General features: G+C 32.6%; 2 protein-coding genes across 7 annotated transcripts in view; both read right to left on the bottom strand.

The window, feature by feature from the left end:
- Positions 1–81: 81 nt before the first annotated feature.
- Positions 82–4,392, bottom strand: LOC140669621 (choline/ethanolamine transporter flvcr2a). Of its 3 annotated transcripts, none has more exons than XM_072899620.1 (9): positions 4,285–4,392; positions 4,067–4,222; positions 3,094–3,458; positions 2,783–3,014; positions 2,387–2,624; positions 1,431–1,642; positions 1,123–1,226; positions 886–996; positions 82–538 (listed from the first exon to the last, which is right to left on the bottom strand). In XM_072899620.1, the coding sequence occupies exons 3-9, from the start codon at positions 3,324–3,326 to the stop codon at positions 193–195; spliced, it is 1,476 nt and encodes a 491-aa protein (XP_072755721.1). In that variant the 5' UTR covers positions 3,327–3,458; positions 4,067–4,222; positions 4,285–4,392; the 3' UTR covers positions 82–192. The 3 variants fall into 3 exon arrangements, with proteins under 3 accessions (XP_072755721.1, XP_072755723.1, XP_072755722.1); XM_072899622.1 differs by having other exon boundaries at positions 3,094–3,337; XM_072899621.1 differs by lacking the exons at positions 4,067–4,222; positions 4,285–4,392 and having other exon boundaries at positions 3,094–3,678.
- A 7,153-nt stretch (positions 4,393–11,545) lies between these two features.
- The window catches only part of Nrm (neuromusculin), a 183,435-nt gene continuing 167,284 nt past the window's right edge, over positions 11,546–27,696 (bottom strand). For 2 of the 4 annotated variants that reach the window (XM_072899749.1, XM_072899750.1), the window contains 4 exons: positions 24,170–24,291; positions 19,125–19,718; positions 14,948–15,813; positions 11,546–11,682 (listed from right to left, as the gene is read on the bottom strand). In XM_072899749.1, coding sequence (XP_072755850.1) covers positions 14,950–15,813; positions 19,125–19,718; positions 24,170–24,291 — 1,580 coding nt within the window. In that variant the 3' untranslated portion in view covers positions 11,546–11,682; positions 14,948–14,949. Of the gene's footprint in view, positions 11,683–14,947; positions 15,814–19,124; positions 19,719–24,169; positions 24,292–25,227; positions 25,339–26,906; positions 27,341–27,696 lie in introns of all 4 variants that reach the window. The other 2 variants (XM_072899752.1, XM_072899751.1) reach the window with 2 other exon arrangements.

The raw sequence follows: 27,696 nt of genomic DNA, 5'->3' as shown, positions 1-27,696 counted from the left end.
AAATACAGAGTATTTATTTTTTTATTATTTACACATTTATTACTGCAAATGTATATTGTTTAGAAGATGAAGAAGCATAAATAAAAAACCAGCATAAAATCACGATTATTGAAAATTTATATACATGTCTATATCCATAAATATACATATATTTATTTATATAACATGAAAATGATGCATTATTTATATCTATTAATTGCCATTATAAACTACGTGATCGGTTTCTGGAACGTTATCGAGGTCGTTCCTGAGCATCGCAGTTCCTTCATGTTGAGCTTTCTTTCTTGCATCCTGCCGTCTTTGCTCGTCTTTCGTTAAAACGGTTAAGATTAAACCGAACAGTAGAAGCGAACAAAAGACAATGTGTACTGGAATATCGCCGTACTTGTTCAATAATATTCCTAGTATTATAACGAATATTATTCCGTAAATGTTGTTCGATATATTGAGGATTCCTGCAGATATATTTTCCGATTCTGGATATGTATATTCGGTACACAACTCATATCCCAGTGCAAAGTATCCCGACATGAAAAATCTATAACGTTCATATAATATAAAAAAAAATAAAATATTATTCTCAGAGGTTATATAATAGAAATAATAGAAATAAAATAAAGAAGGTATTAAAAAATTATATGAAATAAAATGTACCTAATAAAATCTAAAAATTATATCAAAATTTACTTGTTACGTACAAAATGCCGAACATTATCATATAAAAGTTATAATTATGTTTCATTAACAACAGAAAGTTAAATGACAAACTTTTATTAACAATATATTTTGAACGAGTCTTTTGAGTCATTATTATTTGTTTAAATATATATTCGTAAAAAATGTGTAAATAAAAAAAATACATATATAAATGTATTGATACATTACCCTAGAAAACTCGACGACACATATACCATCCATTTCATGCCCATACAAATAAATATCGCGAATAATATTTGTCCGCACAATGTGAGAAAGTATACAATCACGGCAGTCTCTCTGAAAGTATAAAATATTATGTAATTGCAAGAATAGTTAACGCATAATTTGTGACAACCAGCAGCTTATAGTTGCCACAGTAAATTAGAGTTGCATTTTCGAGAAAGTTATAAATGTCTCGCTTACTTGAATTTATGTGTTTTATCAAGGAAGATACCGAAACTAACGGAACCAATCATACCACTGATAACTATAGCTAATCCAATTCTGCCTGCATCTTCTTCTCCATTCTAGAACATATGTGTCTCTGGATGTTACGATATATGTATATATATGAAATGTACGAAAATATATTAGATGCTGTTACGATATAAAAATATATTTGCTCGTGAATTTCTATTTTGCTCTCTCTCTCTCTCTCTCTTTCTTTTACACACACACACACATCCACACACTTTTCAATCTACTTCATCCAAATTAGAAATTTCATTTACCTCAAAATGTATCAGGAATATTTGATTGAGTAACGTAGCCAAGGCATTCAATACGCCGACATTCAAGCCGTGAGAATTACAGAGAAGGATAAAGCTTCTGTTTTTGTAGAGCCTTTTAATTGGTTCGACGAATGCTTCCTTTTTCTTTGTTCGATTCAATTTTTGTAACGTCCGTGTTTCACTCGGCGGCAGTTTCGGTTCTTCCTGAAATACTAATATGAAAACACTTTGACAGAATTAAAATAACGTTATATGTTTCCTGAAGCGCGTGAGCGATTTAATTAATTAGTCCGCTTCCTCTGATGATCGATTAATATAAGTAAGAACAAACAACTGCAGAGACAAATTGGTATTAAAGTGAGTTATCGGCTATCAAAATATTTGGCCACATTAAAAATTAATAAATATTACAGTGGAAAAAAAGCCGTGATATCGATACATATCAAAGTTTTTTTATTTTTAATGAAAAATTTTCTTCATACATAGATATACATATATTAATAATATACACATATATATATATATATATATATATATATATATATATATGTATATATATGTATGTATAATAAAATTATACTTGATACAGAGTATGTACATACGAGATATTTAGATATATGAAATCCATTTATGCATGCATAAATGGCTTTCTAATTTCGATTTATGGAAAGAGTATTTTTATGAATATTTAACTCTTAATTACTATAATTAAAAATATTACATAAATAAATATAAATTTTATATTAATAAATTAATATTAAATGAATGCACGAGATACAAAAATTTCATATTTTATTTAAATTAAATGAGAAAAATGGGGTCATAAGGGACTATATAGAAATTAAAATATTATTTGCATTGAATTCAGATCTATTTCAAATATAACAGATGAAAATTAAACAATCATACAAGGTATATAAAAGTGTCTCGTTTGCAATAGATTTTATATTACTTACATATGAGCACTAGAAGGAATCCAATCGTGGTAAAAATCGCAACGATCCAGCATAAGCGTGACAGATCGTTGCTAATGTCATCTAGATTTTCGCGATTCTTCACTATTACAGGCGTTAAAAGAAAACTCAATGCTATTCCCAATTGGTTGCCAAAGATACCCAAACACGTAGCTGTCGAGAGTTCGTTAGAAGGAAACCATTGCGCGGCCACGCGCCCTGGTATCGGTAGGATCAGAGTCTGATAGAGTGCAGTGTAATTATCATTAAAAGAAAACGTAAGAAAGTATGTTTATACTTGCACAATATACATATAATATACACATAAGAAGACAAGATCAAAAGAGAGAAAAATATAAAGCAAACATCAAGATTTTCTAATAAGATTAAGAGACTAACCATAGTAAATCCGACTATAGACTGACCGATGAAAGCGATGTAGAACCTGTCGGGGTGAACGGAGAAAGTCTTTATCCATGCACCTAAGCAGCTCAAACCACTGCCTAAAATGGCGATCCATCGCAGACCACATTTGTCTGATCCATACTGCACTGGTAATATAAATAACGCGTAAAGTAGCATGAATGACATCGAGGTCCAATCCACCATTAACGAAGACACTCCATAGTATCTAAATAAATAATATACAAGGGAAGACACCTTACCTTTCATTTAACTCTTTAAATTTTAAAGAAATATGTATGTGATACCTAGTGATTATGTTAGTTATAATCGAATATTCTATCCATTGAGCAGCGCTCACTCCATTAAAGTACATGTAGATGGCCAACATTAACCATCTTTTTCTATATACTTTCAATTTTAACGGTTCATCGTTCGACTGCTCATTTGATTTCACAATTGTTGTCGAATTTTTTATAGTGAGCACTTCGTTCAGATTTGTATTTTCCATTCTTGCTTTTTCGCAAAATCTTTGGTACATTCACTTATGTGCTAAATTATGTACAGAAATTACAATCTCACAAATCTATATTTAAAGGACGAAGATAGTTTTCTCGAAATATCGTTTAATTATATCTTTTTAAGATATTTATTCCCGGCATTTGTAATATTGCTGAAATTATAAAATTTTCTAACGTATAATTACGCTTTTTAAAATTTACTTATTAAATCTGGAATGGAAAATTAAAAATTATAGATTATTTATATATTTGATTTCAACATAGTTCACAACTGTACTTTGCGATTTAAAATTTTCCATTCTACGCATTTAAAAATGAAGAAGTAACGTTGAAATAAAACTGATGTTGATTGAAATTGAGATAAAGTATAACTGCACGTCAGTAATATTTCTTCTCGTTGCGAAACCAAATTATAACGTTACGCGAATTGAATTTACCTTATCTATATTCAGGATCAAATAAAATGATATTAGCTCAAAGATTTAAGAAACCGGCAATTTCTGTCTCGTGTACTTAGTCTTATCATAAGTTTTATCAGATTCAGTTGTCATGTCTTAATACATTTCTAAATGAAGCTGTATAACAGCATTTTCCTTATATTTCTAAAACAATTAATTTTACAACTCGAACAATTTATACACGCGATGTAATGCGTTTCGATTTCTTTTTTGAACCATTCTTAAGTAACTGTCAAACATTACATTATTATTAAAAAATTGTACATGAAAACAATAAGAAAAAAATAGTCAAACTTACGTACATGAGAATAATCGTGTGCTTCTATCATCACATAATCATTAATGTCTCGAAATTATGGTGACTAACAAAAGTAAATCGTATGAGTCCTTAACAATTTTCGCCGATAAGAACCCTTCACGGTGTAACAATGCAACAATATAAACGTCACCATGCATATCTGAAATAAATTAAGATTATAAAGAACTAAAAGTAAAAAGGAGAGAGAAACAAGGAACTCACCTGAAAAAGGCAGGAAGACAAGCCGAGACAGAAACACACTTGTCAAGAAGACTGTTCTCGCAATAAACAATCACATATCATCAAATGCTCACAGACCGAATACTGGAGGGAGAAGAAGGTGACGGCTAAAACGCTGTGGTCATTTTAACAAAGTGATAATCAGATAATCTGAATGATATATACACCCCAATAATAGAAAGATTGCCTATGTTAAAATAACCGCGCTGTTTTAGCCGTCAGCTTTCCCCCTCTCTCCTTTAGATTCGGTCTGTGAATACCTATTTAATATATGATTGTTTATTGTGAGAATAGTTTTCTTAACGTTGATATTAACAAGTATATCCGTTTCTCCTTTTTACGCAATAGTTTTTTATGCTCTTAATTTTCTTTCAGACATGCATGATGACGTTTATATTGTTGTATTATCGTGAAAGACTTTTTACTGGCGGGAACTGTTTTCATGTAAAATGTTTTAACAATGTAATGTTAAACAGTTACTGAGGATGGTCCAATAAAAGAAAACGGCTAATTACATGAATTTCTAAAAAGCTAATGTTTATTTTTACTTGTGCCCTCCGTGTAGCGCGCTAGGCTATTATTTGCCAATAAAATGTTTTATTATTGCATTTCTGTTCGAACAATTAAAGCCAATGTAATTTTGAAACCAATCACATATGAGAAGATCAGCTAGAGCTTGTAGGATTCTACAGAGAGCGAAATGAGCGTCTGAATTACGTTACAACGACATTCTGAGTGAATATCGCACTGACAATAAGATAAGATCCGCATATTCGTGTAATTTCAGTGAGTTTCAGAATATATATACCTATTGGAGAAGAGAAAGACAAAGAGAGCGAGAGAGAGAGAGAGAGAGAGAGAGAGAGAGAGAGAGAGAGAGAGAGAGAGAGAGAGAGAGAGAGAGAGAGATGATTATTCGTACGACTAGTATTCTGTTATCGAGATTCAAAGTTCGAACGTTCTTGTGGCAGGCATTATTAGTCGCAATCTGCATTTTGCATAAAGATAAAGGATACTACTTTGCGTTTATATAATGTATATAAACATGATAACATTTTTATTAATTTCACTAAAACTTCGGCCGTTCTGCTTAAATAATTAATTGTTAATTATTTCTGCAAATAAATTAATTATTTAATCAGTGACATACGTTATGTTGGATTAGAATTATGTAGAAATGATCTTATATGTGCAGAGTAAAATAAATTGTACGCTTCAACATATGAAATGTACGTAATCATGTCAATGCAGGTAGAAATAGTTCCGTGGGGAGTTCATTAACGTCGGAAATACAATATTACGTACGATCGCTATGAAGTACGGCTTATTGTACGCTTAATTGTAAACACAATACATATTTCGCTTGGGAATTTGTTACTGCAAGAGAGAGGCAGAGGAAGAGGAAAAGAGAGAGAATTATATGAGAATATTGTAATATTTATTTTTTGTTGAAAAGAACATATGTTGATTTAAAAATTCTATGGAATATATTTTATTTCATGCGTGAGACTAAATTGAACTTTACACATGGTCTAAAGGAAAAAGGAAAAGGGCTTCAGTATATCGCTTCTGCGTTTCATGGATTTCTGCATAAGGAATGCATGTCCGTAACACGTGATATATTTTCCATTGACGTGAGAATTTCTACACGTTAAAATTTTCTGACATTTGAAACTTCAATATAGTGTATCCAATTCGGTGATTCAAATATGAAATTGTGAACGTCATTCACATTCCGTTAATGGTGAAATATATTAAAAAATATACGCAACGTCTTCTACGCGTTTAAATCTAGATTTTTTTCTTTATATCATTGGAATAAATATTTCAACAACCTCTCGGAAGATGTAAAATAAAGCTAAAGGCAATTTTAGTGGTTTGTCTATTTTTGAGCTTGCGAGTAATGAAATAATAATTACTTATGACAATTGAAATACAATCTGTGTTGAAAAAAATGTAACATCCTTATATTAAATTAAAATGAGAATTTCTTTTTATAAAGCATACGTTATAAAAAATATTTATACATATATTTATTTTATTATTATTTTCGAAATATTATTTCATTATATTTGTAATATAAGTAATTACAAATAATTAAATGATTTTTTCTTTCTCTTCTTTATTTGAAATTCTGAATAATCGAATATAAAAAACTAATAATGAAGTTTTGTAAGAACAAAGCCTATCATAAACATCATGAGATGCTCGATCAGCGTGAGAAAGAATGAAAGAAACTTTCGAATCAATATACGATACAGCAGTAAGATGTTGACCTTTCTTGGGCATCAATCAGAACTTTGAGTATTAGATCCATATAACGAGTTAGACATTTTTTGTTTCTTGTCACCGTCACCAAAAGAATTTGAAAGAGTCAGGAGAAATAATGCTTACATCTATAATTTCTAAGACCTCTCGAAAACACTCGAGTTCGATTATTTTGCCTCTTGGACCAATTCTCTCTTTTAGCATCGCTAACTAGTCATTCTCTTCTTCTGTCTTTTTTCTTTTCTCATTTCTAATTATATGACCTTATTACATATTTGTTATATTATTTATTATATTTATCGTTATAATATATATGCTCTGATATTGGTTTATAATTATTATAAAATAAGTATCAATGAAAGAATTTTTTTGATTTTTAAATTTTCATTTTTCTAAGTAACTTTATTGATCTCCAGGGATATTGAGAAATGAATGTAATGCGTTGTATACAACAGAATTTTATTGGACGTTACATGTTAACAATAAAAGGCGACGCAAATGTAATCTGCTTAATATTACATAAATCTAGAGTTTATTACAAAAGTGAACATCTCTAATGTTGTCCTCTTCTTAGATAATCTTTCGAAATCTTTTAAATGCACTGTTTTTTATTTTAGTATTTTTTTGAATACAACGATGTCTATCAAAAAGAAATGGCTGAAATCCGAAAAAATCCTCATACATATATTTTCAATGTAAAAATATGTAATTCGTGCTCCTTACTTCCTGTGTATTATAACTGGGTATTTCATGTACGTCTAATACATTTTTTTCGAAGAACTTTTATCGTTACTTATACTTTATACTTCGCACACATCTCCAATTACACAGTTCAACAAAAAATAACTTTTTTTTTTCAAACACAAAAACTAGACTAGTCACTTGTATAGTTTTTTTTTACGATTTTTAAATACAGTTTATAAATTATTGCATCACGTCACAATAAATAATAAAAAAAATTTGCAGTTAAAGTTGCAAAATATCTCTATAAATTTTTGTATGTTTATATAAATTTTCGCAAAAATCCAAATATTTTAAAATTTTGACATTTTGATATTAATTTTCCATATTTAATTTTGTCATTTTTAACGTGTCAATTTTAACATTAGATTCATATTTAGCGACCTAGAAAATTATTAAGTTTAAATAAAATTATATAATACAACCTCGATGATTTAATTTGCAACTTTTCTGAAATAGATCACATTTAACTATAATTATCTTATTAATAATCATAGAAATCGACAAATTTCTTAGAAACAAAAAGTCTATGGTATCCTTTTGATTGCAATAAAAATTTTCTAATGTGTCACATATCTATGTGAAAAACTACAAAAATATAGCTCATTTTACAATTTTAATTGCAAACTCAAAATTGTAACATGATGGAATAATTTGGAAACCGAAATCGTATTCAACGTGTCAAAAAAAAACTACGGAAAGTAGTTAGTATTATTCCAGTGTTTTTTTTTTTTTTGTTGAACAGTGTTATCTCTTATTTGTCTTCGACGGGGATTTGTGTAAATATGTTACAAATGATCAACCACTATTATTGTGGAATTTAGGAAAATGATCGTCTGGAACTTCATAAATGTTCCGTTAAATCTATACACATACTCTAACGCTTATTCGATTCTTATTATATGCGGTTTTACAGTTGTTGAACGCTTGGGATCACGATTCGCGATACTAATCGGTATCAACGTATGTATACAATGCGCGTTACAAACTATTCAATTCACCGAGCAACAGTTCATAGAGTGATGTTTCGAATATAAAAAAGTGGTGAAAAATCGCTTTACACTCTCCTAGCATAAATTATGCACATATACGTCCATACAAGTTTATAATGCAATACATTAGATGGCTAGTTTCGAACAGGTGTATACAGTATACAGGTGTCGTCGTCGGCCGGACGCGTTTTGTGACTCTTAAATTAGTTCCATTTTCGAGATGTTCTTTACGCTCTTTTATAGACGAGAACTTATCTTTATACATTTTACATTAACAAGACTGTGAAGGATTTCGCGAATTTACGAAAGCATAGGATATATTAATTGATCAACGATTAATAATTGTAATCTGATCACAAAGCCAACAAATAATTGTAAATATTGGATAATTTAAATAATCATGTTAGCTACAAAATTCTGGCGGAAAATGTGTTTCAATAAAGGGAATCAAGTCGGTATCGTGATTACGAGAGCGGCCTTTTATAAGATTGACAGATTGATATTGGCAATATATTATATCAATATAATAATCAATTAAGTTAAATGAGATTTTATTTTTCATAAACTGTGTGTAATCATCATATAATATCTGCATACTCGTAACAATAATAATAAACCATTGTAATCAAATAAATTCTGAATGAATATTTCATGTGATAATTGGATATTGGTGAAATAAATATCCTCATGTTCTATTAGTTCATTCAAGTAATTTTCATACAATTTTAAAAAACCTAATTGTTTCCGAATATTTCGTCCCATTCATCCCGTATTACTGCAAAATACATATATTTCATACATTAGAATTAAACTGAATATTTTCAATGTAAGAGCTTTCAGGAGCAATAAAATATTGTAAAATATGCCTTTTTGTCAGATGTACGATAGGATGGCAAACATATTTTTATGCCTGTTTAAAAAATAAAATGATTATCTTAACATTTTGAAAAAATTAGGAGCTATTCGATCGTGCACGTATATTTTTAATAAGAAATACATAATGTATATAAAAGATTTCTCACATATGTGTTTACAGATTCTTTGATAAATTTCGAACCAATTTTTCTCACAACGAAAATTTGATGGATACTTACCTTTTTCATATTATTATAAATTTTGATAGTAAAAAATTTGAATTTTAAAATGTTCTTAAGATCACTTAATTTTAGCTGCATTGTATTTCGGCAGAATTCTAATTTGAACCCTTGCAAAGTTTGACGTTGAATATCGAAAAGATGTAAAAAAGACTGGTGCTAAATCGAATTTCCACCACGATAAAATTGACTTTAAATTGATCAAAGAATTCATAAATGAAAGAAGGTGCTGCGAGGTTCTCAGAGAAACCAGCACTCGGTATGTTTATCAATGAACTACGAATCTCGGAGGTGACACGACATGATTGAATCGTACGCAAAATACGCGTGTGTGATGAAAATAGAAGCAAAATCCAATAGGTGAGAGGGGGGGGGGAATAGTGAAAAGAATGAAAAAAAAATATGATAAGAAAGTCATAGCGCGAGTTTCGTTCCGTCTACTCTGTGTTTACGAGATATATAAACGATATGAACAATCTTTAATCACAATTGTAGGCGTGATCGAATCCTATTACAATTTGTAATTTTATTACAGTCATATCATCGAGAAAATGTGCGCCTAATATACGCATTTTTTTCCATGTAATTTACGTGTTTAAAATAAAAGTATTCAAACATTTTATAAATGATCGGTGCTCAATTGGTTTCTCGAACCAACGCGATGAAAGATATTATCTTAACTAATTATCCAATTGATAAGAATATCGATGGTATTACTTAACAGTCATAAAGATATATTATTTACAAGATCATGATTTTATCACTGAATTATATCCGCGATCAGATGGCATTCGATTTCGTCGATCTATGCAGAAATAACACATAGTTCAACCTTATAACTTACAACTTTACAAACGCATGTAGGAAGATATTTAAGATATATCAACAAAATTATATACTCTAACGCTTATTAATAATTATATGTATAACAATAATATAATAATATAGAACGGAGATAGATGAGGATTAATTATATTTGGCTGCGATATGTTTCATTTTTCATTTTTTTTTCTTAATTCATTATTTAACAAGTTCATTTTTTATCGCCATGGCTCGCGCGTTATTCCGATAATTTGATCCCAGAACACATGTCGATAGTTTATATAAATATACATTATATCAATAATATTTTGTATAAAGGTATTTATAAATTTACAAGTATATCGCAATTTTTATTTCTTTTTTTATTTTTGCTGGATATTTTACCGAGTTCGTAACGTATCGTCATGCTTTGGCCGGTGCAAGAAAGAATGAGAACGAACAATTTATTACTTCAAATGTTCAAACGTGTGTGAATGAAATGAACTAATTTCATATCTGAGAAAATCTTTAATTTTGTAATACACATATGGCATACGAAATGATAGAAAGCAGCATAACATAAATAATATCGCGTTTCATACACATATAAAGAGAATATATTAAGTGTACATTTATCTTGTATAGACTGTTCCGAACGTTCCTGTCGATTTAACGGGACATTGTGTAAATGTACTTGCTATTGTGCATCTCGATTACCCGTAATACGAGAGATTTATGGTTCTTTGGATGTGAAACAAACCCTGTTATATTTGTCTCGATACAGAGACTTTTAATGGAGCCATCTATTTTGCGAAGTTAAATTAAAATTAAATAAAATGCGATTATTTTTTTTCTATTTCGCGTATTTTTATTGACGAAATCTTCGAGAGAGAAGTTATATTATTTCTGAAATAAATGTTATTCAAATTTTGTAGATTTTTAAATTTGAACACATATTCAATGAACAATTATGCTTTTATATTTAGATCAAAAAGAATTTTTTTTATGTAGTATGCGTTGCAATCGTGTTTGCATGAACAAACGCATTACGCGACGCAGAATCGTAATTATAGCTCGTTAAATTCACTTTCCATGAGAATATATATTGCAATGCTATATAAATTTATTATGGCAACGTGCATCTCATAAAAATCGAATTTAGCGAGTAACTATCGAGTATTATATTTCGCTTACAAAATTGTATCTTATCATTGCATCTCCCCGAGAAGGCTAGAATAGGCTGAATTATATTATTAAATCAACAAAAAAAAGAGAAAGGATTAAAGCAGTTCCTCGTTATCGTCCGAAGCACCATACATTTGCGGTCTCCTACTCAAAAGTCGCTGCTGCTGTTGAGTTTGTTGTTGCTGCTGCTGCTGTTGCTTTTGGAGGAGCGCGATACTGGCGGCTTTATAGTTAATCGGCCCGTATGATTTGTAATCCACGTCCGCATAATCGAGATCCGAGAATTCCGGCTTGAAGGGCTGTATAAAACAGAAAAACTTGACGAATATCTGGAGATAAAAGTGCTCTACTTTCCAGACAATACAAGTTTCTCGAAGACATCTTGACTTTTTAAATGCTTTTCTTACACATTCTTCTATTTTATCAGAAGACAGATAGAATTGTTCATGTATAAAATATACAAAATTAAACACATTTTACTTAGAAGTAATTTTTATTGTTACATTACGTTTTTGGTATATTTGAGAGATTATTGCTTTTATTTATATTTTTAATGATATAAAAAGATTTTCAAATTATTTTAGAAAGATGTCATGTAAAATTTTGATAAAATAAAAAATTTAGACGTCTCTCTTTAATTCTTGTATTGTTTGGATTCCAATCGTGCCTCGCGGACGATTATGCACACAATAGTTTCTACTAGTGGACTGTTTGCAAAGTTTTGTAACAGACCTGCTGTGCAAGCATTCGACAAACGATCTGGTGTACCATTTCGGGTGTGAAAGCTTTCTCGTTCGTAATCGATGTCTGTCAATTAGACAACGATGTGCCTAGGGCAAATACATGAGGACAGGGGTCTCGATGAAGGGCTGAGAGATTTAACAGAGATGATCGATTATGTAAACCATCTGATCGATAATCCGATTAAATCCCTCAGCTCGTCAATTGTTAAGATTAAATGTAGCTGGGATTAGTGTTATCATGCTTCATGCTAGATACTCCACAAGTATTAAATTATGCACGATTCAAGATTGAGGATTGTATTCTTTTAATTATTAAATTCTAATTGATTCGAAGCTTTTATTGTTGCACGCAGCAAGAGCGACGATTATAATAAATTTCGTAATATAATTGACATCTGTGTTTCATTTCGTTATATGCATAAAATACGAATATAAATAAAAAACGAGTGGCCAATGTTTTGCGATTAACGCACAATGGTCGATATTATGCGACATGAAAGTTAGATATATAATAATCTGGATATTTCAAAATTATTTAAAAAAACAGATATTCCCGTAATTTTTTCCGAGTATCTTTCTCTCTTTCTCTTTCTTTCCCTCTCTCTCTCTCTCTCTCTCTCTTTTTCCCGCTTTCTTCACAGATAATAAAATATGAATTGTATACATGCTTCTATATAATGGAGAGAAGAAATTTTATAACATACAAAGCTCTATGCAAGCAAGAATCAAAAAGAGTTTGGGACAGCAGCGCAATAAATGAACAATATGTAATTCCGTAAGAGATTGAATCGTTGCAAGAGTCCGTGAACGAGCGCGCGAAGCGAGTTTGAGTTCTGTATCCCTCGCGAATAGACATTCCGTATTTATGGTGGTACACTCAATTTACGTTATGCGTGTAAGCGACGTGACATACTCCGTACAATGTACCTACAGGACGCTTGTCGGACGCCAAATTGTCCTAGTAAATGTACGTATCGCTCTTTGTCAGCTGACCCTCCTACAAACAAACATTGAGAGATATACAATTGATACGCATGCAGCAATTCCTTCTCGTCGTTCGATGCGCCTCTTGTGCTACAGTGTAGGCAGGATACCATTACAAGATATACGGAGATATGCAAGATACTATATATACAACGATCGAGAATTGTTTGGACGATTTAATTCGGTTTAATTGCAAAGACAGCGTCAAATTATTTGACAATTTGTTCGAGGAAATCGGGGAAGTATAAATATTTTTTTTTTTTTTTTTTTACGAAAAGAGCGACGTTACACCGCGAGATCAGACGATATTAACGATTACAAACGATCTCACAATTAATATCTGTATTCCGTATTCCATCAGTTTCTCAAGACTTGAAGATGATGGATAATCTTTATTGTACTGTGTGTATACCATTTTTATTACAAAAAATTCATGACGATCCGACATTACCTATAAAAGTCTACAAAGATGGATTTTGTAATTGAAAATAAGACGGAGGGAAACAAACCATGCTCTCTAGTATAAACATTAACTATATATTTATGTGTGTCTGTTATAGGTGTGTAATATATATAGGACGTTTCAAAATTCGACAGTCTTAAATCCATATCAGATAGATACTAGCTCGTTATTATTGATCAAGTTTTTTTTGAGATATCGTTAATATTTAACATTGGCTAGCTACAATATATATCAGATTGGATAGTTTACCTGCCTAAATTTCATATACGTGGTCGCGCATCTATTATGATATTTGCACATTGTTTGTTTTATCAATTTTGTACGGTAGCGATGCTCAAACAAACACTATTGACTTTTTTCTGCGTGTCGCATCTATTCGTTATTTTTTTTATTTATTTAACAACATTTTACAGATACGCACACAAAGCTGTTTCCTTTTGGCGAATTGCATATTTTGGGATTGAATTTTAAATATTGAAAATATTCGCCGTGCGTGTCATCTTTCGATTGGCCATAGGATAAGCGGTCTGTCCGCGTGTCGTATCCAGTAATGTTTTATGTCGCTCAACATTACCAATTTTTTAAAAATAAAGCTTTATAGCAATATTGATTTACAATACGCGGTTTATCAAAGAGCAATCGCAGAAATAGTGTCAGAATTCAAAAGTGATATGAATAAAAATTTATATGTAACGTTGTCGACGATTTCGTTTCGAAATATTGAGCTACGCTATGCGAATAGCATATTTTTTTTTCTCAAAAAGGATATTCAAAGCTAGTAATATTTTAATATATATATGGTTATATTGATTAGCTATCAATGAGGGAGATATAAAATTATAAAATTACGTTATATAAAAGAGAAAATACGAAATTTTCTACAATATCAGAATCACTTTTTTTATAAGCTTATCGAAGCTCGATCAAAATTAATAAGCCGCCGTAATTAATGTTGTTAATTAAAAAATGCAAAAAGAGAGAAAATATTTCTAAAATCGTTCTTGAAAATCGGATAAATAAGTTGTAAAGCAGTTGTAAAGCTGAAGATTAGACAAGAAAAGATTAGCATTAAAAAGAGGCACAGAGTAAAGCAGAGTGGAAGAAAATGAAAGAGATATATTAATTTGTCCTACCTTTGAACACGACGTACGTAGAGAACACATGTTAAAGAATGTGTTCGACGCGCGCGGGTGCGTTACCTCTAAAGACAGTAACTCAGTATCTCAGAGTCTTAAAACACACACACACACACACAAATTGTCATGACATATTCTCCTGAGAAAAAAATGCGTATGCACCCGTGCGTTCCCCGCAGGTAGATAGGGAAGGAGGATCGCTGCGTCGCTGCAGCAGGGTTGCTGCAGGGCCACTAACCTTTAGACATCGATCTCCTGACCGACATCCCGGAAGTGAAGCTCGGCGTACTGCATTATCGTGGGCGCGGAGGGTGCACGGACGTCACCGAGGTTGCCCGTCGGCAGTCTCGTCTTTGATATTTTGTTGCGACTTTTCACGTCGTTCATGTCCGTCGTGTTGTTGCCGGTGCAACGATTCGATTGCCGATCCCACGACGGTGGTTGTTGCTGTTGCTGTTGCTGCTGCTGCTGCTGCTGCTGCTGACGCACTACCGCCGAGTTCGATCTGTGATAGTCGGTGGAACACTCCGCGTCATCCATGTCATCCTCGTAATAATGTGGATACGAGATCTTGTACATCGTTTCGGACGTGCCCAGATCCGGGATCTGGTGGAAGCTGGTCTCGCAATCGGGGGGCGAGACGTCGTTGAAGGTAGCATCGTTACGTCGCGACGGAACGTCTCCTCTTTGACGGTTCTGCTTCGATTTGCTCCGATCGCTCGACTTCCGGTACTTCCGGTTACGCTCGTTACGTCGATTCGTCGACGAATGTCGACGCGACGACGACTGTCTGGCGTCGTGATTGCCGTAATTCTGCTGCTGCTGCTGCTGCTGCTGCTGCTGCTGCTCTTCATCCCGATGCACCGCGGGCAAGTGATTGCCGGTCGTGGCGGCCTCGTGATGCACCAGGGTGGACGGCCGACTGTTGTTAGTGTGGACGAGGGAGGTTTGCAAGGGACTAACTATCGAGGGATGGTAGAGATTGCGCGTTAGTGGCAGTGTTAGTTGATTCGAACTGTTGCTCGGTAAGGGGTAGCTGTACTGCTGCATCTCCTGCCGATGCTGCTGCTGGTAGTGTTCTTTGTAGTTGTATAGGCTGTCGGTCTGCAACAGGCACGGTTAGTAGTTGGGACCAGGCGAAATAGGGATGCGAGCGGTTAACGCGACGTAGATTCGAAAAAAGTGTGCGTGAACAAATCGGACGGCTGAGACATTATTTCGATTTTCCAATTTTAGAAAAATCTATCTGTATAAATCGATCTATATTTGATATAAATAATGATCACATTCTTCGTATTATATAGATTCTTTAGATATTACTTTCAAAAAAAATCTATATTATAATTATAAATATATAATTATAAATAAATAAATATTTATAAGTATAATACAGATTTTTCTTAAATCAAAAAGAGAGAGGCTGAAATCAATAAGTGTATATAGGATTACACATCGGAAATTTGATGTGCAAACATTCGTGATTGATTCACATACAATTCTTATTACATTATTGTAACGATAATAGCACTTGAAAGGAGCACTTTGTACAGTTTGATTGTATTCTATATAATTTTAACACGCGTATGATCTTAAGTTTTATTGACCTGACAGTGAAACAAATATTATCAAATCATTCAAGTCATTGCTGTTACTCTCTTAAATTGAATCAGTAAAAATATTACCAACTAAAGTAGTAATATAAAAGTTTCACTTAAGATCAGTGAATATTTCACTGATTTTAAATGAAAACATTCATGCTTCTCCCTCTTGTATTTCATTTATTATGTTCACGAAAATATCATTGAAAAATTATCTTTAATATTAATTAAATTATAATTAATATTTAATAATAAATCACAGACATATGTATTTGCAAGTTATAGCTTTTAAAGTTTTTTTTTATTTGGATTACTATATTTTTTTAAAGAACCTTTCACATGCACATACATATCTTTAGAATTAAACATATACAACTAAGTAGTAAGTTCTAAATTATATGTATGTAATATTTTATACATATTACACGTTTCTACTTTTAAAATGTAATAAAGTCACAACGAATAAACAAGAAATTCTTGGTAAAAAAAATTCATATATTTCTTTCATAAAATATACTAATAAAAATATGTCATATATAATATTATAAGTATATGTGTATATAAAGTGTATTTTAAAATATTATTGATTAAACAGTTATTACTATTAGGTTCTTTCTGTGAAATTTCATTGCTTTGCAATGCATTTATTACTGAGACCATTAGTGATTATTCACTGCTTTTCAAATAATACACTGATTCCATTTTAAGAGAGTATATAATATCTGTATAAAATGTGTTTATGACTTTTAATAATGTTTATATTTTAAGACACATAAAGACATAAATTTACACATAAATTACTGCTCGATAGATTTTATTCATGCATCCTTTGCCCGACTTCAAAGAAATCTCCGTTGACGGTGCTCATCGGCGAACCTATATCTGATATAGCGATATCATAAAATGTGCAAGGATTTATGCTATTGATCGCTAAGTGAGGAAAGACATTTCCGTTTGGAAATCTCTCAACGTGCATCTCTCTTTGGTGAAATTAATCACTGGTGAAAAATAAAGGAACAAATAATGAGTAGCGATAGCAAAAAAAAAAAAAAAAAAAAAAAAAAACCCTTCGAGATAATATCTCAGGCACGTCCGTGTTTCGAAACAATAAAGAGCTCGAGTTATTTGGTTAAGCGTGTGTGACAGTGAAAACTTACTTGACACGCGGCCAACATGCACAAGGGCGGTCGCTACATAGATGCCCGGATCCAGCTTAGCAGGGAAAATATGATTTCCGATTATAACTCGGCTTCCAGCAACTCTACCTCCTACTCGCTCGAGAAGCTGCTGTTTTATATCTATTACGGACATGTAAATCGTACACATGCAGTAGGCGCGAGATGCTAATGTTACTCGGTGCTTATAAAGGAACGGAGATTGACCTTTTGCTCGCTGGACATTGCCACTCGTATAACTTTCGTGATTACGTATAGTTTGAGTAACAAAGTTATAAAAGTCTTCGGCAAGAGAATCTATTTATTGACGCGATGATGTGTTCGTAAAGTCATAACGAGCGATATATGAGAAAGTTGTTGTAATAGGTATGATGATACATGTCAAAGAACTTTCAGATCTAACAATAAGTGACATCGGGAGCTATTTGAAGCACCATTCATGCTTGTTACTGCTATTATTACTACGATAATATAAATACATCTATTCCAAGGAATTGCAAACTTTCTATTGCAGACTAACTCGATTAATACTTTGGCAAATTAAAATCGATAATGCAATAAATTATATATGATATAAATGTCTACAAATTTTTTTTAATAACACAAAATTATTTATAAAGGTGACTAAAGTCACAAAAATATGTCACATAAACAATAAAAGAAATTTTTTTTTATTTTATCAGCATCCGAATAAGATTTAAATAAACTATATAGTATTTTTTTAAGAGGAACTAATTGTACAATATTGATTATGAATGCCTTCTAATTGTTCTATTGTATAATTGGACATGGCCTTTCATCGAACTTCATTATGTTTCGTTTATAATTGATGCAAGTCATTGTTCATTAATAATGAAATGTTTCATTTCACGTTGTTCCAAATTTCGAGATTAAATATTAATATTTGTGGTCAGATAATGATTAAAATATGAGAAAAGTTTATAATTTATATGCGCCAGTAATAACTATTCAATAAATACTTGATTGATCTGTGACAAAGACTGATACAAATTAAATCGAAAGTTTAATATATCCCGAGACACGTAAAAAATTTACATTTCAAACAAAATTAATTTCACAAATTAATTTCTTATAAAATTATAAATTATTTTTTCAGTCATTTTACTATCTTTGTGAATTCTGATATAACGTCGTTATTTCGTAACTTCGCAAAATACTATGTTGTTGAAGTATTTGATGAAAGAACAGCATTTTCTGAAAGAGTTGTGTATATAGTATATAAAAATAGCTAAAAGCTTCCAGAAATATGAAATTCAATACACACATTTCTCATGTACTTATATATATATATATATAATATATGTGTGTATTTTCTATCTAATTCTAGCAACTACATGCCGGTACTTGAAATATTTTTTGCTACATTGCAAACAAAATATTTATTTAACGGTATCTAAGATTTTATAACTTTTACAGCTGGAATATACATCTATAACATAAAAATCACGATAATAATAATTACGATATTTTTATATCCGTGGATGATCCCTCGACAATACGAACTCATCGCGACAGGATTGATCGAGAAGCGGTTGCCGAAAATTTCGCTTGCGGCAACGTCCGCGAGCAACGTCATCAGATGCGGGGATCTCTTATTGTAGATCATGAATAGTTGACAAACCTTAAGCTTAGGCAACGAAGCGTTTTTCGGCGGAAAAACGGGGAGAGGGACATTTTGATAAGTGTGTTTAGACGGGTCGATCTTCTTGGTCATCCTCGGCGCTGGTATTGGTGGCGTCGTCGGCGACGGTGGTATCGGCGTCGACGGCGCCGATCGGCTCATCAGATTGATCGATCTCTGGCTCAAAGTCAGGGACGGCGTGTCCTCCATCGATCGGACAATCGTCGCGATTGTAGCCGTGCTGTCGCTTCTGTGCGGGCACGTCTTATAAATTGGTATCGCGTACAACTCGTACTTTTTGCGGATGTTTTCATGCCGGCGGCATAAACGTAGAGAGTAAAACTGCTGCGAGTGCTTCTGCTTACGACGTCGCGGCTTCAGGGTGTTGTACTTGAGCACCGGCGAATTGCCCCTAGGTACGTTGTAGACGTTGTAGTGGGGTCCTAGGTGGCTCATGGTCGATTCGTAGCCGGAACTACCGTCGCAGAGGCTGACAGCTCTGCTGGGTGGCCGCGAGGAGCACGGCGAGGCCGTGAAGGAATGATGCAACGTGCCATGCAAAGCCGAAACTCGGGCAAACTTAGGAGTAACCAACTAAAACAAAACGCAGCCAGCGGCCATTCGCATACACAACATCCTTCGGCTCGATTTCGGTTCGGTTTGCTGATTAACGCTCGATTATCCGATAATATCAATGACGAGGATTCGAGGCTAATGACGTTTCGTGATAACTCGATTAGGGACGCGAAGTCTCGGCTTCGTACAGTAGATTGACCGAAACGGCTCCTCCTCGCCGTAGGACATAAGTAGGCAATCTATGTCAATTTCTGAATTGCTATTGGCATTTTCGACGAGTATCACTGATGTAATTATGTCACTTCTATCCTTGTAATGATTACAACTAGGCTAATCTAACGTTGATGTGCTTGACGACACGTTTCGAAAATGTAACGTTGTATAATAGATATCTATTGACATAAATAAATAAAACTATTGGCGAAATTTTTATAAACTAAATTATATTAGGAATAAAAAAATTGTTATATAATAATTTTGTATTTTATAAAATAAGTAATATAATTTTATAGCGATATGTAACTATATCAGTAGTGTGATCGTTTAAAGCAAGAATTATTTTTATAAATAATTTTTTCCACTCTTTGTTGTGTAAACAATTACATTATATTACACGGATTATCAAATTATGATTGAATAAAGAACATTATATAATTATTTTTTTTAAACTTTATTTAACAAAAATTATAAAATAAAATTTGTTTACTTTATTTGATAAAAAGAAAGTCAAATAAAATTATTGGTGCATAGCAATTACTTGTAAAAATAATTTTCTCCAATCTCATTGTGTGAGAAATAAATACAGTGTATTATCATGAATGAATTATTAAATTATGATCGCAAAAAAAAAGCAGAACAATTATAATTTTAATTAGTTTTTTAAATTTTATTCGATAAAATTTTCAAATTGAAGTAACAGCGTGTCGATGAAAGGAATCAAATGGCGAAAATTTCTTCGATAATACAATTTTTCGAAGTAATCATAGCTAATTGAAATGTAGTGTGGCAACGCTAGGAAAATGGCGCGTATCGCGGTTATTGTCGATATGTTAGGACCATCATCCATTCGGTATCGGCTAATTATCGAATGCGCCGTGCCAGCAACACGGTGTGCTTATTGCCTCTCATCGAATTATACGTTGATTGATTCAGATTGCACTCGGATTGTGAATACTAGCGAATTAGGTAAACCGATTCGGCTAATTTCGCTCGGTAAACTTGCTGAAATGAGCTTTGCCTACGTGGATTTTGCGATGTCAGCGGTGCTTTCCGTTAAACAAAATTAGCCCGTTCGTGTCAATCAGAATTTGTCAAGAAATTACTACGAAAACTAAATAATTAAGCACGTAATTATATCAGTATACAAATCTAGCGTCTATTATCTAAATCTATAATTTCAAAAATTTACGGGAGTTGTTGATATCTTATGCATAACTTGTCTAAACTAATTCATTAATTATATATATATATATATATATATATATATATAACCTGTAGTTATTCTACTACTAAATAATTATTTTTATAGATGTCACTTATATACAATAAAGATGCATTAAACTGAAATTTTATTTGATATAAACAAACATTTAATACTATATACATCAATCTGTACGAACAGCCGATTTAGTTGAATAAATTCTATTATTTATTAAAATGGTTGAATAAAAACCTGCAGCGATTTTATTTATTCGTAAAAAAAAATGCGACAAAACACGATGAATTTTATCAGATTTTTAAATTAAGAATTTCGTTACCATTAGTTTTTATTTAACAGATGACACGGATAAACGATTCGAGCGTTAATCAGCACAAAATCAGATATATCGATTTCGATAAGAAAAGAACATTGTAAAGCCGTTCCGTTGTAAAACACACGAATTTTATTAGAAATTCATTGCAACAATTGGTCCTAAACAATGTTAAAATGCGAGTACGATTAAATTAGAAAAAAAAAAAGAAAAGCGAGCAGTGAATTTATTTTCGCCTAAGTAGCAATGCTCGTTACACTCGCACAGCGCTGAATTACCTGGTCATCACGACGTTCTTTTTTCCACTATATTGATTGGGCTACGAGACTTCCTACAGCTAATAAAAGTATTCAAAAGTTCGCAAAAAATGTGTGTCGTGAGGGCAGCGCGAAGAATTAATAGCACAATCACTTACTTGTTACAAATTAATACAATTTCGTTTACTTCTCATTGGCAAATTATATCCCCATAATTTTTATGAAACTCTGTTAAATTATTGCGATTATCTGGAAGACAATCGATATAGAACGTTATCGTCAGTATATGAATATTACACGAGAGAAATTACGTAACAAGCAGTATATAAAAGCAGCCATTTGCAAAGTGCGTAAACATTCGAATAATTAATTAAAAAAAGACTCGAAGGTTGGAGAGAAAAAAGATATAAAATTTGTGAATTGCGCGCGCTAATTTTTCGACATACTTAACATACAATTTAACGACATATTTTTCAGGAAAGTGTATATATAAATTTTGCTGAAAATTATTATCTCCTTTTAATCAACAATTATTTTCCGCTGCGTGCAGAGTATCATTGTGAGAGTATCACGTCTCACGCAAATAAAATATTTTGACGACGTACTGAATAAATGAATGTTTCACTCGACATGCATTTTAGCAGCATCGGTTTCGCATGATTATCGCTAAAAGCGACGCGATTACCTCAACTCTGCAACCAACAATAATATCGTTGACAAGCAACGTTATTTATCGTATATTAATTACTGCGAGAGATAATGACGGCAAATTATCAGTCGTTATTATTAATTACTTTCATCTTTTTATCACACACAAACACATGTACACATAATATTTTGATATATAAATATTTGAATATAATGTAGTTACACTATGTTGAAATGGAAATAGAAAAATTAGAGACCTTATAAATATTACCATATAATCTTTATAAATATTAAAATATACGTAATAGATATAGCTATATTATTATACATATATCGTAAAGAATTGTTTTCTTCAGATATCGAATCGGTCGTATTACTATCAAAATAAATCCTGATTCAAAGAGAGTCTGTAACATTTCTCGAATTGAACTGACACTCTACGAGGTAGAATATCCTTTGCAGAATACTCGACGACTCAAGGGAGAACGATATATTTATTCGCTTGAGAAACGTGACGCGGTAGAATCGATTGAGACGGCAGAATTTACATCGTAAAGATCTAGATCGACGTCATCTCGAATGCGTTTCTAAAGCAAAGGAGACTTAGATAATAATACCTCATGTATTATTGCGAACCTTCCGATACACAAAAATAACATTTTTCTTTTTATCGCGTTATTCATGATATTCTTTTCTATCTAGGCATACAAGGTAGCCAGAATTATTTTTATGCTTTACTAAATTTGCAGAAATGGCTGTAAATTCTGTCACCTTGAAAAGATTTCACAATTTTTCAGATATATAACAAACTCATTCTTTACGGTTTCTTCTTTGACTCTAATTGTTCAAACTCAAAGAGAAGCGCAAACCGTTTGTGAAATGGCGAAACTAATTATTTAAATGTTTGCTTGAGGCGAACCAATTAACCGTAATAATTTGTAGTTAACGAAACGGGTGGATGTGTTGGTAAAAAGAGACGGGAAGTAGCGGGGGAGACGACGATGCATTTGCACCAGTAATTCGATAAAGCGAACGAGTACCATGAGCCAGGATTGGCCTCTTAATTGCGAAACAGCGATTTCGAAAGTCAGTGCAAAGTAACATTATAGCCATTACGAGGGTCGAAAGAGGCCTTGAGTATAACCGAGCTCGGTAGAGCTCTTTACAAAGTGAAGCACGAGCAATACCGTAGGAGGAACCGTATGTCGAAGTGGCGAGGCACTTCTAAGTGCTTGCGGGCCTTCGAAGAGGTTGAGCGACGCGAAGGGTCGTACTAATATCTACTCTCTTGGCCTTTCACCGCATTTCACTTGCTATCACCTCTCGAACGTATTTGGTCAGAAGGAGGTAACGTTAATCGACGAACTGTTCACGAAACTTGGCGGCTAACTGGCAGAAATGTGTACCAAGAGGGTATCGATGTATCAACTTGGGTCGATCTTGCATGTGAATTTAGTTTCATCTTGAATTACGTTCGCTCTTCTAACATAGTTCAAGTCCAAAATCGAAGAATGTTGTAATTAAACACCATCTAAGTGGATACCAATTACAGTAGATGCATATCGTATCTTTTTAGTATTATTTTTTTTATTTATAAAAGATATTTGTGACACATTATTTTTTACACTTCAACATGTAAAATTAATCCGTTGCAAATTGATTTTTCGCGACTGATACATTTGCCATCATTACTTCCCTTTCTCTTTGGCAATCACGCTAATGTGCATATTGCAAGTCGAATCTAGCTCTCATGCGGTCCGGACAAAAACTTTTCACTTTTCTTTTTCTTCTATATAATGATCATTATACTAACCTTGTTAGGTGGCGCTTGAATCCCGTGAAAAGGTAAGTTTTCGTAGAATGTCTTCGTTCCCGAGTCGGGAAGAACTTCCGACACGCTGTTCACATGATTGTTATTCGCGGCTTGATTGGGATCTGCAATTGCAAAAAGAGAATAACGTTGCATAAATTGTCGTAACGTAAATTGTCGTCGATGGCAATAGATTCGACGTTCCACGATCGACCAACACATTTTAACTTAATCCAATATAAAGACCAACTTTTATTATTGTACAGTATAAAGAATATAAAACATGGTAACGAGAAAGAAAAGTCTGAAACAGATTGCAATTTCGAATTGGATTTCAGGATTGTGGGATTAAAAAAATTCAAAGCAATCAATCGCGCAATCAATGCAATTTCTTTCTTTTATCAGAATTCTGTATTTTTGAATTCCGCGATTGAACCTAGCTTCTAATTTATATTTCTATTTCTTTTTACAATTTGTATTATGATCACAGTTTAATCGAAACATCGATAGGTAATAGAACAATATTGTGTCATTATTGATAATTGTTATTATCAATTCATAACTTTGCAAAAGAACAAAAGCTCTCTGTTAAAAAAATTGTGGTATATACGCGATAAAAAATTTTATATAATTTTAATAAAAAAGAGTGATATCGTGAAAGAAATGTGTGAAATTATACATATATCGTTTCGGGCATAAATTGCATAATAAATAACATATGACACACTATTAATTTACCGCGTATAAATGAAATTTATGTGGTCGGTCGCTGTGTGTATTTTCTGTTAATGTGAAACTATGAATTCTTGCGTGCGGCGTGTGTGTGGGTCGCCTATTAACTAAATAATCCTCTATTTCGCTAATGATTACGGCATTCGCACTGTGTATCTGTGTGCTCTCATTTACATGTGTGATCCTTCTGTCCGGCGACGTGTATTGGCAAAGTAACACAAAATATGGGGAAGGAAGTCCTCAATTTTGGAGAAGGTTTTAAGTCAAATTATACGAGCAAGTCAAGTGACAGACATGCGCGTTTTAACAGGAATATATTTTGTACGTACCTGCCCCAGGTTTTTTTCGCTTACGAGACACATTGCTATGATGCGGCTCGCGAGACGGCTCCATGGTGTGCAATATCCGCTGTCGTGGCACGATTCTTTTGTAAGTCACGGCTGAGAAACATACAAGCAACAACGAGAGCGATGTCACAAACATATAAAGCATCTCTCATGCGACAGCTCAAACGTAATGGATGCGGTTATGGATGTTAAATAATACAGGATAAATGTTTTATCTCCAGTTTTAAGATAAAGGATTATAATATATAAAGTAATACAAAAAAATATTTTATTGTGCATAAGTGAAAGTACATCACATAACGTTTTTTTGAAATTAATTTGTTTTCATGTTTTCTTTACAGTTCGAGATGTAAATTGTAAATTGTAAAAAATACAAAACTATTTGTTTTTATGAATTTTTTTACCTTTTAGGTTTTAATTAAATTGCAAATTAAATTAAATCAAATTAATCAAATTAATTAAATTGCAAATTAAATTAATTATTAGTAAGTTAAATGTTATATACATTTCACATTTTAAAAATACCGTATAAAATATAATTAAAAGTAGTATTATTACTATAGTTGGGCTAATAAAAATAATAATAAATAAATAATATTTTTAGTATTAAATTTTATAAAATAAATATTTAATTTTTTTTTTAATACGATAAATTTAATTTCAATGCACTGGATATTGATCTATCTAATTTCGAATGTTGTCATTTTTTTAAATTTGTAGATTCTAATTGTAAGTAATGATAAGTAATGATAATTCTCAAATAAGCATCTGTCTGGCGACAGCAAGATCGAGTACTTTTTTAGAACACAAAGTTTCTGCCGGCACGGAAAAGTTAGATGTTTAATTACGTTTTGGATACATTAAGTGTATATTTAATGAGATTTCAAACTCGTCCGCGGAACACGCAAAACACGTACTTTACATATCACGTAGTACCCAATAACACGGCGACGTTTTCATTTCGCTAAAGCGTATAAAAAGTTCCAAAAGAAAAGTCACAGTTAATGGAAGCTAACACGATGAAGTCTATTATTACCTGTGACGACAATCGAAAAAAAAACTACAGAAAGAGTACGTGAAAAGAGTTTTGCCAAGAATGGAACCGGAAAATCAATAACGTGAGATATTGGCAAGATGATTGAATATATATATATATATATATATATATATATATATATATATATATATAAAATATTCCATAGAAGATATCGATAAAATATGCTGTGTTCATAAAGCGGATAATATGCAGTCGTCGATAGATATTCAAAGCGCATCATTATTTTTTCACAAAGATGAAATAATAATCTTTGTACTGGCTCATTTTATGTATAATATTACGTATACATCTTGCAGATATGGAAGATGGTATATTTGGTTTATTTTTGGTACGAGACAGCTATTTGTTTAAGCCATTTGCATTTACAAACATTTGCTTCTCTCTGGTACGCGCGTATTTAGCTTATGTCACTGTAAGCGCGTCGGATTAATTTTGAGTATGAAATTAAAAGTACCTGTATTTAAAAATATTCTGCCTTAAAAGAAGCCTTAAATTTTAAAATCGCACGAAAGGTCACCGTCTTACAGATAAAGATACAAGGCAAGCGGTTGCAAATGTAAACGGATTAACGTCGCGTCGGATCGTAGCTTGGCGACTTTCTTACCTGTCTTCTCTCGGGATATACCGGGCAGGGTGGCTTGTTCCTTGAGCTGTACACCAAACATGGCTTTTATTTTGTTAGCCCGGGCGAGCATACCGTCCTCGTGCAGACTGGCCATACTAGTTGTCCTCTGTACAGCCTGATCTTTCCTACCGCGGCGAAATACCGCGCGTGCCGGATTGCAGCCGATCGGTGACAATGGCGTTTCGTCCAGAAATCTCTGTTTGAATGGCTCGTCGTTCTGTTTGTCCACCAGCTCGTTACGCAAATTAGACTCGTTCGTGCGAACGTTCAACCCGCCGGATCGTAGGCTGTGAGTCCGATTGATGTGTACCAGCACGCCCGGTTTTAAGGGCCATCTTGGCGCCGGCGTTGGCTGCACCGGGGTTTGCACCGAGTGCGAGGATACCGTGGGACTGGGTGGTCCACCGTCTGGACTGTTATAACGATCGAGGTCATACGGGATAATCAAGCCGGATAAAACGGGATCGATGGGATGCGACGCAGTGAGTCTCGATGATAAAATATCATTTTAGTCGATTCTATAATGAATGTTCATTAAAGTTGTATTTGTGTAAAATAGTTGCAATATTGAATGTGAATTTTTGATATATTTTAATGATATAAGAAAATTTATGTCATATCATATATCTTTTTAGAAAAAATTAAATTTACATAAAACACAAGTCGCTTAATATCTCTTTATAAGAGAAACGACGTGTAATAAATTTAGAAATTTTATTGGAAACTCATTGCGTTGTCCCATTTATCCCAAGGATCTCAATTACTCCCA

The sequence above is a fragment of the Anoplolepis gracilipes genome, chromosome 9 (assembly GCF_047496725.1).
Source record: "Anoplolepis gracilipes chromosome 9, ASM4749672v1, whole genome shotgun sequence".
Taxonomy (NCBI): Eukaryota; Metazoa; Arthropoda; class Insecta; order Hymenoptera; family Formicidae; genus Anoplolepis; species Anoplolepis gracilipes.
The sequence above is the reverse complement of the archived record's forward strand: the minus strand, read 5'-3'. Positions and strand labels throughout refer to the sequence as shown.

What these genes read in the sequence shown, in the direction of transcription:
- LOC140669621 (XM_072899620.1), bottom strand. Translation starts at nt 3,326, where the DNA reads ATGTACCAAAGATTTTGCGAAAAAGCAAGAATGGAAAATACAAATCTG. An exon ending in ATAACTAACATAATCACTAG is followed by an intron (nt 3,015 to 3,093) that starts GTATCACATACA and finishes TTATTTATTTAG; the next exon opens with ATACTATGGAGTGTCTTCGT. An exon ending in GATAAAACACATAAATTCAA is followed by an intron (nt 997 to 1,122) that starts GTAAGCGAGACA and finishes TTATACTTTCAG; the next exon opens with AGAGACTGCCGTGATTGTAT.